Source organism: Maniola hyperantus, chromosome 1 (genome assembly GCF_902806685.2).
Source record: "Maniola hyperantus chromosome 1, iAphHyp1.2, whole genome shotgun sequence".
NCBI lineage: Eukaryota > Metazoa > Arthropoda > Insecta > Lepidoptera > Nymphalidae > Maniola > Maniola hyperantus.
The window spans coordinates 8,348,519-8,365,657 of record NC_048536.1 but is presented as its reverse complement, the minus strand read 5'-3'; the positions used below and the strand labels follow the sequence as shown (position 1 = coordinate 8,365,657).

Genomic DNA, 17,139 nt, shown 5'->3' with positions numbered 1-17,139 from the left:
TAGGTTTTAAAAATCCCTTGACAACTCTTTCACTTTCCGGGATAAAAAGTAGCCTATGGCACTCTCCAGGTCTTTAACTCAATACCCATGCCAAAAATCACTTTATTTCGTTGCTTCATTCGACGTGATTGAAGGACAAACAAACACAATTTCGCATTTAAGGGTACTTATTCTGAGAGTAGCGGGCTGAATTTGGGTTAAGATGATAATGAAGTAAAGATGTATGTATGAATCAATGACATTCTAATAAGCAAGGACATCGCACTGGCGCGCATAACAAGGGACCAAGTAAGTGTGCTTAAACTCGGTGTAAGCACACTTTCTTCATTAGTCGCATGTTGACTGCAAAGCTGTCAAGATGCCTAAATGCGCGATCAAAAAGTGCCGAAATAATACGTTAACAACGCAGAAAAGAGATGGTGTGACTTACCACCGGTAAGTTAATTTTATTTACGTAAGATAACATGCGAAAAAGTGTAAAATACTTAGTAAAACCATTGAAAACACTAGAAATATCTAAAATTATTTACAATGTTCCCATTCCTTTCTCTCACGCACATCGGAAAGAGACAGATTTAAGGGCGCGTCACGAATGTCGGAAAAACAAAACTGTGGAGTAGCTTTTTTTGTTCAATGTAAAATCTATTGGCCATTATTGTATCACATTTATTTTATTATCTTTTGACGACCTCCGGTGCGCAGTGGTAGCGCGGTGGATTTGTATGACGAGGGTCCCGGGTTCGATTCCCGGCTGGGCCGATTGAGATTTTCTTAATTGGTTTTGGTCGGCTGGTGGGAGGCCTTTGGCCGTGGCTACTTACCACTCTACCGCCAAGCGATTTAACGTTCCGGTACGATGCCATATAGAAACATCTATAACGGGTGTGGATTTTACCCCACCCCTACAAGTTAGCCCGCTACTATCGTAGACTGTATCATCACTTTCTTCCAGGTATGATTGCAATCTAGGGCTAGCTTGTAGTGAATAAAAAAACTTGCAAGTTTTCCCAGTTAAGAAAAACATATTACATGCTTCGAAGGTAATATTGTTTATCTTTATTTGGTTTTATTTTTCAGCTCCCTGTCAATTGGATGAAGTTCTGAGTGACATTTGTTCGAGCACCCCCCACCTATCTTCAATACCCTGGCCGTGCTCCTCACCGAAATCCTCAATCATCAGCTCTATCCATATTTTTCCTCCGAATCATTTTTTGTCCTCTATACGAAACCATCGGTAAAAAAAAACCACAAAATTTTACAGAAGTGTATCAAGGTGTATGAAGGTGATCAAATGAGTCAGTCAGTCAGTCAGTGAATCATCACGAGCAGATATAGAATAGATATAGTATAATAGTTTCATATTTACAAAAACGAAAAATCTCTCAAAGAAATAACAAAAATTAATAGTGCTACACTACTCCATTCCATTTTTTGTTCAAGTTTGCTTCTAAAATCACCTTATTCAGCCTAGAGTGCTTAATCGATTTACATTGCGGCTTAATCACTGAGGTTAGTTTACAGGACTTGAATGTTAGCGGGAATGTATAAATGGGGCAGTAGAAGCTAAATAGGGTGAATTTAGAAACGTGTGCCATGTTTGGGCTCTTGTGTTGTATGCCACGATGTGTCCATGCTTATTAGAATGTCATTGGTATGAATGAATAAATTTTGATTGCATCGAATTGTAAGCATAATTCCTGTACAACCTACTTTGAAATTTTTTGTACTGTATTTTTAAGGGGAAACAGAAATGAGAAAAAGAAGACCAAAGAAAAGAAATATATTTAAAAATTATTTTACAAGCATAATTAGTATAGTAACCAATGAATAAAATGCTTCAATCTAACTTATGCAATACAACCTGATAATTAGAAAAGTCGCTTTTGTAGTTATACTACTTCAAACTAATGCTAATTTGTTTTCAGCAAAATTGCGTGCCACTTTAATGGCTTCATACAACCCTTTTGGGTTAGCTCCAGAAGCTTGGGCAGACTCTGCTTTTCCGCCGCCTTTCCCACCAATGATTGACACAATAGATTGAACCCATTCAGATGCCAGTAAACCTTTGTCAATAAGATTTTTAGGCACAGCTGCTAAACAAAATATTTTATTGGAATCATCATCAACGGAAAAGAACATAGCAGCTGAGTTAGGTTGTAGCTGCTTCACTTGCTTTAAAGCACCATCTAAGGCTTTTGTGTTATTATATGCTTTTAATTCACATACAATAATTTCTGAAGAATTTTCTTGTAGACATAATTCCTTGGCTTTCTCAATCACTAAATTGATCGTCATTGCTTTAGCAGCTCTTTCTTTATCGTCTAGTTGTTTCTTTAAATTTTTAAGCATTGTTCTTAATTCTTCTTTTTTCCAATAAGCTATTTGAGCGTGAGATACGTCATTAGTAAGTTCTACGATTTTCTTAACAATATCTTTATGATTAAGATTATCACCTTGATCTTTGATAAAATTAGCAATATTGTTAACTTCATTTTCAAGGATACTCATTTTATTAAGGGCTTTCGTAGCTTCTGGACCAGTTACTGCTACAATTCTTCGTATACCTTTAGCTATACCTTCCTCACTAACAATAACATAATCTCCAATATGACCAGTTTGGTGCAAGTGTGAACCACCACATAATTCAACAGATGTTTCAAATCCAGCTGTGCCATCAGGATTATTTTCCAATTCATCAACAGGTATGCCAACTGAAAGGACACGAACTGGGTCTGGATAGTGTTCATCAAACATGGCACGAAGGCCATTAATTTTTTTAGCTGCACTTAAGCCAATGTGTTTAGCATAAACACATTTGTTATCATTAATAATTGATTTGATCTGGTCCTCCGTATCTTTTATCTGTTTAACAGTCATAGGACCTTTATTAGTAAAATCGAATCTTAAACGATCTGGCATAACAAGAGAGCCACGTTGATCAGAATCATTTCCGAGAACTTTTCTCAAGACATTATTTAAGATATGAGTTCCAGTATGATTATTCATAACCAAACGACGTCTTTCTGTGTCTATATTCAACACAACTTTGTCTCCAACTTTAAGTGTACCTTCAACTTTACCTGTATGGAGAATATATCCACCTCTGACTTGTACATTATTTACTGTAAATTCAACACTTTCATCGTCAGTTTTAACCATATATCCTTCATCAAATATTTGCCCTCCCTGTTCTGCATAAAAACTTGTGCGATCCAAAATAACACCACATTCTTGGCCACTGGTAACCTCATTCACAAACTCTTTATTTTGTCGTAATGCCAAAACTGTTCCTATACATGGTGCAAATTTATATTCAGCATCTTTTGCTGTAGAAGATGGAGTATAGTTATATTTTGACGAGTCATCTGTTACAGGTACGCCAGTCTCTTGTAAATGACTGATTGCATGAATGTCTAAGGCTAGTAAGTCCTCAAGTCCAACACTCTTTCCTTGAGATGTTAACTGAGATTCTTTTTTAGCTCTTTCATAAGCTTCCATATCAATTGTTAATCCTTTTTCCTCACACATTAATTGAGTTAGATCAATCGGAAAACCATATGTATCATACATCCTCCAAGCAACATCACCGGGAACTGTTTTCGAGTCACCAAGTTTTTCAATGGTCCTGTTAAGCAAATTTCTACCTCTGGTTAGAGTTTTTAAAAATTGAACTTCCTCATCATTTATAATCTGAATTATCGATTCGGGATCTTTTGTAATTTCAGGGAACACATCACCCAGTAATTTTACAACAGTATTAACTAAAGATCCAAAAAATCCAGGCTTTGCATTTAGTTTTTCTGAGGCAAAACGAACAGCTCTTCTTAAAATCCTTCTTAATACATAGCCTCTTCCTGTGTTATCAGGATGTCCACCATCAGATAAAGCGATGGTTAAGGTTCTTGCATGGTCAGCCAACACTCTATATGCCATATCAATTCCATCTGTATCATCAGAACCAACTTTACCACTATAAGGTCTTATTTTCGTACCCTCTTGTATGACTTGAAATATAGGCATAAAGAAATCTGTGTCATAGTTTGCTCTTTTATTTTGAATTACAGAAACTAATCTCTCTAGTCCTAAGCCACAATCGATATGTTTCTTTGGGAGAAGCTTCAATGATCCATCCATTTCTCTATTGAATTGTATGAACACCAAATTCCAAATTTCAAGAACATCAGGATCATCTATGTTAACAAGATGTGAAGCATTTCGTCCGCCAATTCGATCATAATGCAATTCAGAACATGGGCCACAAGGTCCTGTTTCACCCATCTCCCAAAAGTTGTCTTTCATACTACCTGGCAGAATATGAGATTCAGGTACACCTAAATTAATCCATATATTTTTGCACTCCAAATCTGGTTCTAATCCAGAGGATTCGTCACCCCCAAAGTATGTTACATATAACCGGTCTCCTGATAACTTGTAAACTTCAGTAAGTAGTTCCCAAGCCCAAGAACAAATTTCTTTCTTAAAATAGTCGCCGAAGGACCAATTACCCATCATTTCGAAAAAGGTGTGATGATAGACATCTTTTCCTACATCATCTAAGTCATTATGCTTTCCTCCAGCCCTTATACATTTTTGAGTGTTGACAACTCTTACATATTGGGCCATATCAGAGTTGGGATCAACAGATCCCAAAAATATTGGTTTAAACTGATTCATTCCTGCATTTGCAAACAATAAAGTAGGGTCATCATGTGGAATTGTCGAAGAAGAATGGACATACTTGTGCCCTTTAGTTATAAAGAAATCAATAAAAGTTTGTCTGATTTTGTTTCCGGTCATAGAAGTATCCATTCTAGTGGTTTACCTGTCAAACAAAAAATCTCAATCTTAACTTAATTCTTTTGATCAATCAAACATTACAAAAAATAAATAAGAAAAATATGCTATGATCATAGCTGCATATCATTTAAATAAATTTTTTTTAAGTTCCATAATGATATTAACACATTAATATATGTTACTATATCTGTTACTGCTAGTGTGCGAAATTCATTATTTTTGTGATGTAACCATAAATTATCATAGGCATCATCTAGTACATTATATAAACCATAATACAGTGGACCCCCAGTAATCCGACAAACACTTTGCAGGGCAGTGTCGGACTATCGAATTTGTCGGATTATAGAGTACTGCCTAAGACCCCCTATAGTCCAGATTTTTTTACAAAATGGGTATCTTGTGATCCGACAAATACAATACGATTAAGGCGGTCTAAAATATCACATTTTTCTTTAATTGTCAGTGTTTTGTGCTTTCACTTATGAGCTTGTGACAATATTACTAGGTACGAATACATACCTAATACATAATGAGTAAACAGTAAACAATGAACACACACTAGACGACACCGCTATCTTCTTCAAACTTCAAACTCAAACTAAGCAATCAGAGTCAAAACGACGACGTCAAAACCCTACGCGTCGAGCACAATAGTGATGGTGCATACACGTTATAACGTGTTCGATCATCAATGCATTAGCAAAGATTGTCATGTCGGATTACAGGCGGTGCCGGATTACCGGGGGTGTGGACCCCGGGTAATCCGGCACCGTGTAATATTATAAAATAAATATGAAATTGCATCTGTTAGCTTATCACCTATTCCTGTTATCCATAGGATTTTGACAAAATTTGGTACAGAGATAGATTTTAGTCTCGGAAAATCAAAGAGTTCCGACATGATTCTTAAAGAACCTATATCCAGATGAGGAAGCTGCAGGCGTCTTTTATTTTGTACAGAGATAGCTTCCATGCTGGAGATTATACTTTTTATCCTGGAATATCAAAGAGCTCCCATGGGGTTTTCAAAAACCTAAATCCACAAAGTTACAGACATCATCAAGATGTATGTAGCATACTTTGACTTTGCTTTGGCTCAGACTCTTACATTCAGTTGCAATATTATATACTTATCTATAAATTCTATATATATTAAAGTTACTTATCAAACATTTCAAGAGGAAGGTTTAGATACATTATATATTAATGTACCTTGTACCTAAACCTTTTTTCTTTGGCAAACGTCTATTATATTTCAGGACCCTTGAGTGTAAAAATTATATATTGGAACTAGCTTATGCTCGCGACTTCGTCCGCGTGGACTACACAACTTTCAAACCCCTATTTCACCACCTCAGGGGTTGAACTTTCAAAAATTCTTTCTTAGCGGATGCCTACGTTATAATAGCTATCTGCATGTACATAGTGGCTAAAAAAATATGATCCTAAAAACTTTAACTAAAATTGTTATAAATTGAAATAAAGTTAAACCATTTTACATAATAATTATCCATATGGTGCGTAATACACAATATGAAGGTGAAAGTTTTTAAGTGCTGACAGAGTATTTATTATCCAACCTATTTAATAGGTAATATTAAATTATTGCATGACATATTGTAATAGATTTGTTATCATTTTTAGGCAAAATACAAAGTTAAAAGTTATATACCTTTATGTAGCACGATATAATTTAACGTAGGCAACAACGTGAATGTAACAACTGGTAACCACTACCTACAATACGTTGGTGTGGGCAATGAGCATTGAAGACTCGGTAAATTGTAGATAAGCAGAGCAGCAGCACCATATGTAATAAATATAGGTGATGAAATGAATAAAGAAAAAGGTAAACGGGCTCAACCAGGCAGGCGAATACCCCTATATTCAATGTACTATGTGCAGGCGAACAAAGAGAATATAATCACTACGTTTTACAGGCGATTTAATGCCAATTCTCCTTAATACTTAGTCTGAGTCTTCGATGTTCCCACGACAGTTGTTCGTTCGCGTAGATAGAGTAATAAAGGTAGATTGAAGTTCTGTGTAAATTGCGTATGAGATAGCAATAGCACGACGTAACGATGAATACCACGACAATTTTAATTACCATTGTTTAGTTGTCAATATTTGTATTAAGCAATCAACAATATTTGTATTAAATGTTTTTTATGTGAAAACAAGTAAATAACTAATGAGAAATACAATTACGCCACGAATTCTCAAAGTTTGTTTTGCAACTAAAGTTGTAGTCCTTGAAAAAAACCGGTTACACGATAAGGGACAAAAAATAGGTTAGCTGCGTCTCTGTTTATCACATTAGTAACTTTGCTCTTTTTAGTGTGAATGAGAAAGCAAACGTTCCTGCATCTACCTTTATTACTCTATCTACGGGAGATAGGTAATTAAAATTAATATGGTGACAATTATTATATTTTAATAGTAATAAAGTAATAGTAGCAAATAAATAATCATGAATTTGTGCTATGCTTTGAATAGATGTTTTATAAGTAATGTGAAGTCAATTAGAAGTGTTAGTAATTTAGTGAACTTTTACGATGATAAAGGAAAACAAGTAGACAAAACATTGCACTCTTTGGAGGATGTGTCTGAAATTGAGCCCTACTTTCAGGAGTCATTTAATTTATCAGCCTACGTAAACAGCTCTCAAACATTACAAAATTTGCTTCATCTAAATGTGAATCTTAGTAAAATTGAAAAGAGGCCACATATTGCAAGTAAAATACTTAAACTAGATTTTAACAATGATATGAAGAATCATATTCTTTTTTTAAAAGATTATGTTGATGAAGAAAACATTGGGCAGTTTATAACCAAAAACCCTCTTATCCTGTGTGAACCAGTGGAAGACCTTCAAGTGAGAGTTAACTACTTGAAATCAAAACATTTTAGCGCAGATCAAATAAAACGAATTATAACAAGAAATCCTTTCTGGTTGATGTTTAGGTAAAACTTTACTATTATGTATTGTTTAAAAAATATAATAATAAGTAGGTTGGTACATACAATGAGATCAAAATAAAAATAGGAACTTCAGTGACCTCTGACCTGTGATCAAAAAGTATGGTTTATTAAAAATATTATATTGCCAGTGTAGATGTGTGGATGACAATTTAAAGATTTTTCTTGCAGTTGTAAAATGATTTATTGAGCGCAGACCGTTGGTTAGTTTTTAACAAGCAGATGAAGAACAAAGGAATTTATGAAAACGTCAATCGATACAAAAATCTATAGAAAATTGCGGGTGGTTATAAAAATATTATGTTGCATGAACTGACATTTGGAAAAGATAATAAATGTGTGATTTTAGATTATTAATGGCCCCGATTCTCTAGTCTCTCTCTAAACTAAATTTAGAGTATCTGCATCCTTTTCTTTTTACTAATGCTAAAAAAGGAACGGAACATGACTTTCACATTTAAAGACTCTAAATTTTAGTGCACAATACAAATTTAAACGGTAGGTTCGCGAGTGCGTGCTAAAATCACGAGTTTTACCATCTAAAAATTAAATTTAGAAATGTCAAACTGCTTCTGTCCTTTTCATATTACAATAGTAAGAAGAGGGCGCGAATACTCTAAAATTAGGTTGTGCTTAGAATTGGTGCCATGGTTTGATTCCAAAATATTAAACATGAGTTGTAAAAGTGACTAATTTATCTATATGCAATAACAAAAATACTATGAAGAAACAATTAACTAAATAAGTGAACGTTAAAATTAGGAGTCGACGAATTAGTGCCGGAAAATGTTGTAGGCGCTTCAACAGCCAGCTAAGATGTCATATGATGGCGAAAAGTCACAAGTTCCTATTCTTAGTTTGATAATGTGGCTAATTCCATTGTACACAATTTCTAAACTAAACTAAAATAACACGTCTAAATCTATTGCTATCCTTTTCATAATGTTGCTGGCGGAAAAGGACAGCACTAGATTTAGACCTGTTAATTTAGTTTAGTTTAGAGATCGTATACAAGAGAATCGGCCCCAATGTACCTATAGAACTCTTGAATTTAAGACAAATAATTACACTATAGGTATTAGTCGAGCCCGCCAGATAGAGCTAAAAGCAATAAAAGTTTACTAATTAGATAAATTAATATTCTAAAAGATCACAAGTTAGTACTTACACATTCAAAAAGCTAATGTAAGAGTTTGCAGTAAGGTTTAATGTCAAATGATGTCAATAATACTTGTAGGAGAATTATAAAAAAAATTGACCACAGGGTTGTAACAAACTGATATCCCAACCAGGCAACCAGTCTTTTTGTACAACTGACAAAATGACCACGCGTGCGAAAATTATTATGTAGTTTATTTTTATTTTTTATTCATTAGAGGCAAACGCTTGTCGACAATCACACCTGATGGACAGTGATGATGTGGCCTAAGATGGGACGCGTTTACTTTTGAATTTATTTATTTATTTAACCGGGTCGGATTTATTTAAATTTTCAGTGTAAACAAATAGTAAAAACTATTTAGTCTAATGTTTTGAAATAAAAGTGATAGATTATTTTTGTACATTACTTCGATTGTTATTACTATTTGTTTTATTATTTACCTTATATATAGCTATGATAGTGGCTGTTTAAAATATACATTTATTTGACAGCCCTATGAATCCATTGTTTGAAGGAAATATAATAGATCTTTAGCTTTAAAGCAAGTGGTCCTTTAGGTTGAATTTTACTTCCACTTATTAGGACTTATGACTGTCCAAAATATAAAACACTATTGTTTAAAAGTTTTATTGCTATTAGCTCTTATCTGGCCATTATGACTATACTATTAAAATAAAAGTACATATAGTACTATACATAGTATAGTACATATAGTACTAGTAGTAGTAATATAAGTACATACTTTTCTCTTTTGAAATGCATAGTAGTCGTCGACAGGTTGAGATGGCAATCGTGGTATGAAATGAATGAAAATGAAAAAATGAACTTTTTTATTCGTATAAACTTACAAGTGCTTACGAATAGTCGGATGCATCTACCACTGGTTCGGAATGCCTTTCCTGCCGAGTATGAGGTTGGGGGGACGCCCTGCACACCCTCACGTAACCCGCGTTCGTCCGCACCGGGTTAGCGCGGGGCTGTGTAGGTGTATGGGGCGCGTCACATCCCGATTGCTATCTCGACCTCTCGCGGACTATACATGGCCTTTTTTGCCACTGGCTTAATAGTTTTTTCATACTTATAAGTTTATAAAATGATTCAGTGGAAATGTTTTTATTTTACAGTACTTTAAGGATTGATAAACGATTGGGGTATTTTCAACAAAAGTTTACCTTAGAAGGTAAAGAAATAAGGCAGCTTGCAACAAATCAACCTAAAATTATCACATACAATTTACACCACATAAACACTAATTCTTTTGTAATTAAGGAAGAAATGGGTTTCACAGATATTGACGTAAAGTATTTGATTCTAAGGACACCAAAAATATGGATGATAAGTAAGTTTTAAACAAATTGAGTAAAGTTTATTATCCTATGCAAATGCTATTTAACTTAAATACTTACATACATGATACATAAACATTTTTTTTACAATTTGGTTATTAACTCACTAAAGAACATACAGATTGGTCTAACAGAGATTATCTGACAGCGCTTGCCAAAACTGAATTGAGGATATAGCATACACATATAGTATATAGTACGCGACAGGTTGAGATCGCAATTGGGGAGGTAACGCACACTCACGGCGACTGCGACTCAGGCGGGTGACGTGCGGACTGCCGCCGGGTGTCCCCCCGCCTCATACTTCGACTGCCATCTCAACCTGACGCGGACTATAAGTACCATATAGATCTGCTATAGGTAGGTACCTACCTACTTTTAAAACGTGTGTAGGTACTTAAATGCAATGTGCGATGTAAATGGGAAAATGGTCATGGTGCTGTATGATACTGTTTACCGGTAAAGTTATCTGTTAAACCATGTTTTGAAGACTTGCGGGTTTTAGTAATTCTTCAAACTTTGTGAGTTGATGGGCGATTTATAGGAAATATTGGTACTTATTAAAATGACGAAAAAAATTAATTATAAAATAAGGTAGTGTTTTTCGTAAATGCATTCTAGGACGCAAAGTAGAATACTTTTGCCAAAAATCAAAACTATGCAGTAGGTATCCCTTCATTTACACTGCCACTATTTTCTTACCACTAAGCAAGTGGTCAATTTTTCTTTTGAGATTATTATTGTTTGTTTTAAAAAGTACCTATCTAAATCTTTGATGTAGCTACTTACCATAAAAAAAATAACTTTATTTTTTTTGAGTGCTTATTATGCTACAACCACTACTAGCTTTACATACTTATTGCTTGATCAAAATTGGTTAAGCTATAAAGAATTTGGATTTTTTAACAATGTTGATTGATAGAGCATGTTGAACTTGCTTAAAATATTTATTGTTTTTGTTTCAGATCAAAAATCTTTGCTAGATAGGTTCAATTACATTCACAATGTTATTAAAATACAGCACAGTATTATATTACATCATCCAAATGTGCTTCTATGCAGAAGTTTCAGGATAAAACAAAGACATTTGTTCCTAATAAGTTTGGGAAGAGCACAGTATGATCGCAATAAAGAGAATTATGTACCGATCACTTCGTTGTATGAAGGTACTGATCTAGAATTTTGTAGAAATCATGGTAAATGCCATATTGATGACTTCAACCTGTTTCTAAAAACTTTGTAGCGCCTGTTTTTAGCCTGCTTTACCCAAAACAACTTTGTGTTGAAAAGCATTAAGTGAATGATACAAAAGAGTGTCAAAAATACCAGCAACAGTGAACACTCCTCCTACTATTGCACATATATTTGTTGCAAAATGGCCTACTGACCTGCAATATAAAATAAATCCAAGTTATGAAATTATAATATAAAATAAATATATATTAAAAAAAACCATTAATAAATACATTTTGTTTCACAAACCTTTCCTTTTCTGTATATTTAACCATCAAGGGTGATAATTCATAACTAAAGAATGCACCTGGCATACCAGATTCCGTATTCACATTTGATACATGCTTTTGATGCCGTGTTACTGAGAACTGGTTTGTGTGAAGAACTGTATTATCTAATTTAACGTACATTGTGGGAACTATTTTTAAATAATACTGAAACATAACAGCACCTGAAAAAAAATCAAAATAAGTGTAAGTAGTGTAGTATTCCAATCAGAATACAAGGTGTATGCTCATTGTCAGTTATCATCATCGATGTATTATAAAAGTAGATGATGTCCGCAACTTCGTCCGCGTGGAGTTCGGTTTTGGGAACTCTTTGATTTTTCGGGATAGGAAGTTGCCTGTATTTTCCGGGTTGTAAGCTACCTCTGTACATATAAATCGGTTAAACGATGGGTCTTTAATAATCCCGTGGTAACTCTTGATTTTCCGGGATAAAAAGTAGCCTATATCCTTTTCCGGGATGTAAGCTAACTCTAAAAACTGTTGGACCGTGAAAAGCTAGCAGACAGACACACTTTCGCATTTATGATATTAGTAATGGACATGAATATAAATCGGTTAAACGGATGGGTCTATAAGAATCCCGTGAGATTTCTTGATTTTCCGAGGTTATTCCCGTTGAGTCACACCCCGGAAGCACCTCGGTGTGTAACACTGTGACACAAGGTGCAACCAATTTCAAAACATTGCCGACCTTTTTTGAATTAGCCGCTATTTTTCATGCTAATTTGGTTGGTTTATTGCATGTTTTGGAAAGTAGTTAGCAACACTGATTATTAAAGATTATCATCTATCTCTGTCCTTCCTGAGTTCCTGTCCTTCAATACTGTTGCTGTCAAGTGTCAACTGACAAATTGTCACTGTCGTGCTGTCACTATTTTCGCTAACCTAGTTGCGGCTATATTTTTATAATAAATTAAAAATTAGCCTATTTTATTTTTAATTGGCACAGAATTTATTAAATTATTTTATATTTAATTACAAAGGGCATAAAATGCCAGTGCCCGGAGGTGTTTACCAAAGTCAAGGCCCATCATGTTTTGATAAAATGAAGATGGGTTTTATGATAGGATTTTGTGTGGGGATGGCAAGCGGTGGCTTATTTGGTGGATTTACAGCACTTAGGTAAGCGTTTATACTTAAACTATTTCTTGAAACCACAAGATTTAAGTACCTAGTTAAAAATGATAAATGCAAAGCAAATAGAAAAATAGTTAGAAGATATTGAAATAATATTATTTGTAACCGAAATAGGTAAGTAATGTTTTTAAAATAATTCTGGGTGTTCACAGATATGGAGCAAGAGGCAGGGAGCTGGTTCATTCAGTTGGAAAAGTAATGCTTCAAGGTGGAGGTACTTTTGGTACATTTATGGCCATAGGAACTGGTATCCGCTGTTGATATAGTCGCCCAACTTGTATATAATATTTTTTATGTAGTGCCACTGTCTAAAATTTTAAATAAATTTCGTTTGTAAGGAAAATGAAGTATGTACTTGAAACATTTTCCTTGTAACAAATTATAGGCATAACATATCATACTAAGCTGATCAATTATTTGGTCGCTGTAGATCTTGTAGCGAGGTAAACATTTTCAGTACTTGCTCAGTACTTGTTAGTTTGTGTGGTCATATACCATGATTCTGTACACATAACCAGAAATCTGTGCTAATCTAAATATATAAAATGAAAAGCTGACTGACTGACTGATCTATCAATGCACAGCTCAACTACTGGACGGATCAAGCTGCAATTTGGCATACAGAATATCTATTTTGATGTAGACATCAGCTAAGGGTTTTTGAAAACTCAACCCTCATCTACACGGACAAAGTCATGGGCATAAGCAAGTCACTCATAATTTGATGTGCTGGTTATGCAACATTGACATAAGTCTGGGATGGATTACTGGCTTTGGAGGTCTGAATCTGGTCTTTTCACTTTCTCTGTGCCTGGAAGATGGTCTGGTTAAGCCATCTTATTCCATCTGTTATTATCATTTATCACTAGCACAGCTGATAATAATTAATCAATAAACCCGTCTTGGAGTCTTATGGTAGAAAATGTAGGAAGCCATCTATTACTATCCTAAGAATCTCCACTATGTGATTGGATGCAAAGGAGGATAAATGGATGCAAAGGAAAAAATAATTTACTTAGGTACATGTTCCCTAAACTTTAAGGTCCAACATATTAACAAGACATGTTTTTGCACTAGCTAAAACCAAATATTAATTTATTGTAGGTAGCTATAACTTATAGATGGACAGAAATTTGCAGAAAAATGTGAAGAGTTGATGTGGTATCAATAAAAAAAATCGCCATTTTTGGATTTGGTGACGTTTCTCTCTATGGGGAGATATCCTCCTTAGGTTGGAAGCTTCCTATATTCTTAGGTCTAAGGAAAAAAATATTAGTGAAAAATTATTAAAATCATTTTTACTCAGATAATATAACCATACCTTCTTTAGCCAAACCCTGTATTCCATCTAAAGGAGCAGTGTTACCCCCTTCAATATCAGTTCCAAATGATAGATGTCTTATTATATGTGTTGTGTTGAACACTGATGAGGAAAAGGGTTGAACATCATGTACATGTATATGATTTATAGTAAAACTTTTGCCTGGAGCTATGTGAAAACTTCCACCAACCTAAAATATTAAAAAGTGACTGTAGTAGGTACATGACATGTTATAGTCCATAGCTGAATTGCTGGCACATCATGATTTGCCTAGGCAATCCTCACAAATGCTTTGAGTACTTACTCCATGGCCATAACATATCAAGTTTCAGTTTTCAATTTTTTTTACTTTTAATCATCATTCATCATCATGATCAGCCCATCACCAGCTCACTACAGAGCATAGGTCGTCTCTCAAAGTGAAAAGAGTTTCGACCATAGTCTACCACGCTGGACATGTGCAGGTTGGTAGACTTCCACACCTTTGAGAACATTATGGAGAACTCAGGCATGCAGCTTGCCTCACGATGTTTTCCATCACAGTTAAAGCAAGTGATATTTAATTACTTAAAACGCACATAACTCAGTTTGAATGCCCGGGATCGAACTCCCGACCTTCGATTATAATACGGATGTCCTAACCACTAGGCTATCACAGCTTGTTTTACTTTTAATATCCTACCCCTTGTTGCGAGTTAAAAAAATAATGATATTCTGCAGCAAAATATTAACTATTAAAATTTGTTCATTAATGCAAGCTGATAAGGTTTAATTTTGTAATGGAAGAATTTTGTATTTATTTTAGCTCAACTGTTTTTTTTTTTAATGGGCTACACCAGAAGATTTCTTCTGAAGAGCTTCTGGTTTTGCCCTTTATAAAAAAAACTAGGGGTAAGACAGACAAGATTGTTGAGTTGAGGTGAAAAGTTATTGTTCTGGGCTACTTAGTTAATAATAATAATAATAATATAATAATAGTTTTTTATTTTCAGGCATAAAAAAACCCATATACACATTTACAAATTACAATAAAATAAAAATTTACATTATAAAACATACACATAATACATTAAGATACCTTACGACTAACTCAAATGGTTAAAAACTCATTTCAGATGTCACAGGTCACAGGTATTACTTTTTGTTCTTATCCTGGTGTACAGATAGTTAATGAGGTATGCCGGTTACCTAAAGTATAGTAGATTCAGTTTGCATTAAAGACTATATTTTGAAAGCTTGCGGTAGAATATTATTATTTCTTTACTCACCACTAGTGGAAGAATGGGTATTGCTTTTTATTAAACAACCACTTGGGGCTGTTGAGACAATTTGAATAAATACCCTGTTGACTTCCATGTATCCATAAATTTGACATCCTTCTTTCAGAGCAAGGTTAGTTCGTTCCAATGAATCATCATCTTTACATTGTTCTATTGTTGCTAAATCAGGTAATGCCCAACGTTTAAGTCTATATGCTTCTTTAACATCTTCACATGTATTACAGCACCTACAATTTTATTCAGTCGTGTGATAAAATTCAAAATTACTTGTGTTCAAACAGCCATTCAAGATATGTATATTATTTGACCAGAAGCTATTTATATAAAATACATTCCAATTAATAGAGCTTGTATATGTGTATATCTTACTGTGTTTCATTAAAGGCAGCACCGTAACAACTACCACATGTAATTTTTGCTAGTTCAGATGAATTCTGCTTTACCTAGAATAGAAAAATTCTAAATAGGTAAGTTTGTAACATAATTTAAATTTTTATTTCATCTTATTATTTAAAACTAACGGTTGAGGAAAGAGCTATTTCTTCTTTTTTTGGTTCCTCTATTGGTACCCCATCTAAGTTTAATCTTCGTTTATGTATGTTATGGTCCATTTGAAGGTGCTGCTCCCCAGAAGAATCCATCGCATCTAACACTAAATCTGAAAATATTAACAATAAGTTTTACACAACATTTAAAAAAGAAAGTGATACACAACCAGCAAACTTTATGTTCAAAGCTGTTTCTGGAGAGAAATTCTCCACAAGAGCCTGGCATACTCTACATAGGTACATTATATGCACAATCATGGGCAGCCAGTAATTAGGAGAGAAACTAGTTTATTTATTGACACCCTATGTTCCCTTCCACTATCTCAGTTGCTTGTTAGAAGCTTTTGTCGTTAAGGCTAGCTAAGCATGATTGCTGTTAGGTGTAGTAATGGGGGTTTTACTTTTTACCTTCATTAAGTAAGAACATCTAATTTGAAACTTTTACTTACAATCACATGATATTCTAGGTACAATGATATCAAAGTTAATTCTCAATTTGTGTCCCCTTGATGTGTCTACAAATAGCTCTTCTGAAATATTAGGTGACATGTATGTGTGCAATTCAGAAAGGATAAGTAGAACCATTATTGATGCACCCATAACAGTAACTAAAAAAAACATTTTTAGTAAGAAATAGGTACTTTAATTCATAATATAATATTACATACATACAAACACATAATATTATAAACTTACTAATAGCGCCAGTTGCAGTTTTCACTCTGAAGTCTTCTAATGTTTTAGCATAGGCATCGAGTTGCTTAAATTTATTAACAATTTGAGATTCCATACTGTTACTAGGTTATAATAAACACACAATAAACAGCAAAGAAAGTAATCGTTATATCTTATCTTCTATTAATCTGTGGAACTAAATAATATTATGTATCAAAGAATGTTTGACTGTAGAATTTTTAAATACACACATAGCAATGTCCAAAGTCACAACAACTCGCATTTATTTATTTTTATTAGTACTTTGCTGTGAGCTTTGAGCACATAATTTTTACCTTTTATGATTTTTACGTTTCGTATCGCAT

General features: G+C 34.1%; 4 protein-coding genes across 5 annotated transcripts; 2 read left to right on the top strand and 2 right to left on the bottom strand.

Annotated features, from left to right (window-relative positions):
• Positions 1–1,764: 1,764 nt before the first annotated feature.
• Positions 1,765–6,725, bottom strand: AlaRS (alanine--tRNA ligase, cytoplasmic). The gene is made up of 2 exons (XM_034979732.2): positions 6,473–6,725; positions 1,765–4,822 (listed from the first exon to the last, which is right to left on the bottom strand). Exon 2 carries the CDS (start codon positions 4,807–4,809, stop codon positions 1,900–1,902), a length of 2,910 nt encoding a protein of 969 aa, XP_034835623.1. The 5' UTR covers positions 4,810–4,822; positions 6,473–6,725; the 3' UTR covers positions 1,765–1,899.
• Positions 6,726–7,196: 471 nt separating this feature from the next.
• Positions 7,197–11,652, top strand: mTerf3 (mitochondrial transcription termination factor 3). Its single transcript, XM_034980798.2, has 3 exons — positions 7,197–7,767; positions 10,069–10,283; positions 11,256–11,652. The coding sequence occupies exons 1-3, from the start codon at positions 7,274–7,276 to the stop codon at positions 11,531–11,533; spliced, it is 987 nt and encodes a 328-aa protein (XP_034836689.1). The 5' UTR covers positions 7,197–7,273; the 3' UTR covers positions 11,534–11,652.
• Positions 11,219–17,139, bottom strand: LOC117992937 (endoplasmic reticulum-Golgi intermediate compartment protein 3). Of its 2 annotated transcripts, XM_069509511.1 has the most exons (9): positions 17,110–17,139; positions 16,796–16,970; positions 16,549–16,707; positions 16,073–16,209; positions 15,921–15,994; positions 15,613–15,778; positions 14,272–14,461; positions 11,773–11,974; positions 11,219–11,678 (listed from the first exon to the last, which is right to left on the bottom strand). In XM_069509511.1, the coding sequence occupies exons 2-9, from the start codon at positions 16,887–16,889 to the stop codon at positions 11,543–11,545; spliced, it is 1,158 nt and encodes a 385-aa protein (XP_069365612.1). In that variant the 5' UTR covers positions 16,890–16,970; positions 17,110–17,139; the 3' UTR covers positions 11,219–11,542. The 2 variants fall into 2 exon arrangements, with proteins under 2 accessions (XP_069365612.1, XP_034836591.1); XM_034980700.2 differs by lacking the exon at positions 17,110–17,139 and having other exon boundaries at positions 16,796–17,101.
• LOC117993220 (reactive oxygen species modulator 1) lies at positions 12,668–13,293 on the top strand. The gene is made up of 2 exons (XM_034981005.2): positions 12,668–12,935; positions 13,103–13,293. The coding sequence occupies exons 1-2, from the start codon at positions 12,805–12,807 to the stop codon at positions 13,209–13,211; spliced, it is 240 nt and encodes a 79-aa protein (XP_034836896.1). The 5' UTR covers positions 12,668–12,804; the 3' UTR covers positions 13,212–13,293.

Coding starts and splice junctions, on each gene's coding strand:
- mTerf3 (XM_034980798.2), top strand. CDS start 7,274: ATGAATTTGTGCTATGCTTTGAATAGATGTTTTATAAGTAATGTGAAG. Junction 7,768..10,068: donor CCTTTCTGGTTGATGTTTAG/GTAAAACTTTAC, acceptor TTTATTTTACAG/TACTTTAAGGATTGATAAAC. Junction 10,284..11,255: donor ACCAAAAATATGGATGATAA/GTAAGTTTTAAA, acceptor TTTTTGTTTCAG/ATCAAAAATCTTTGCTAGAT.
- LOC117992937 (XM_069509511.1), bottom strand. CDS start 16,889: ATGGAATCTCAAATTGTTAATAAATTTAAGCAACTCGATGCCTATGCT. Junction 15,779..15,920: donor GCTGCCTTTAATGAAACACA/GTAAGATATACA, acceptor ATAAAATTGTAG/GTGCTGTAATACATGTGAAG. Junction 11,975..14,271: donor ACAGGGTTTGGCTAAAGAAG/GTATGGTTATAT, acceptor ATTTTTTTTCAG/GTGCTGTTATGTTTCAGTAT.
- LOC117993220 (XM_034981005.2), top strand. CDS start 12,805: ATGCCAGTGCCCGGAGGTGTTTACCAAAGTCAAGGCCCATCATGTTTT. Junction 12,936..13,102: donor GGTGGATTTACAGCACTTAG/GTAAGCGTTTAT, acceptor GGGTGTTCACAG/ATATGGAGCAAGAGGCAGGG.
- AlaRS (XM_034979732.2), bottom strand. CDS start 4,809: ATGGATACTTCTATGACCGGAAACAAAATCAGACAAACTTTTATTGAT.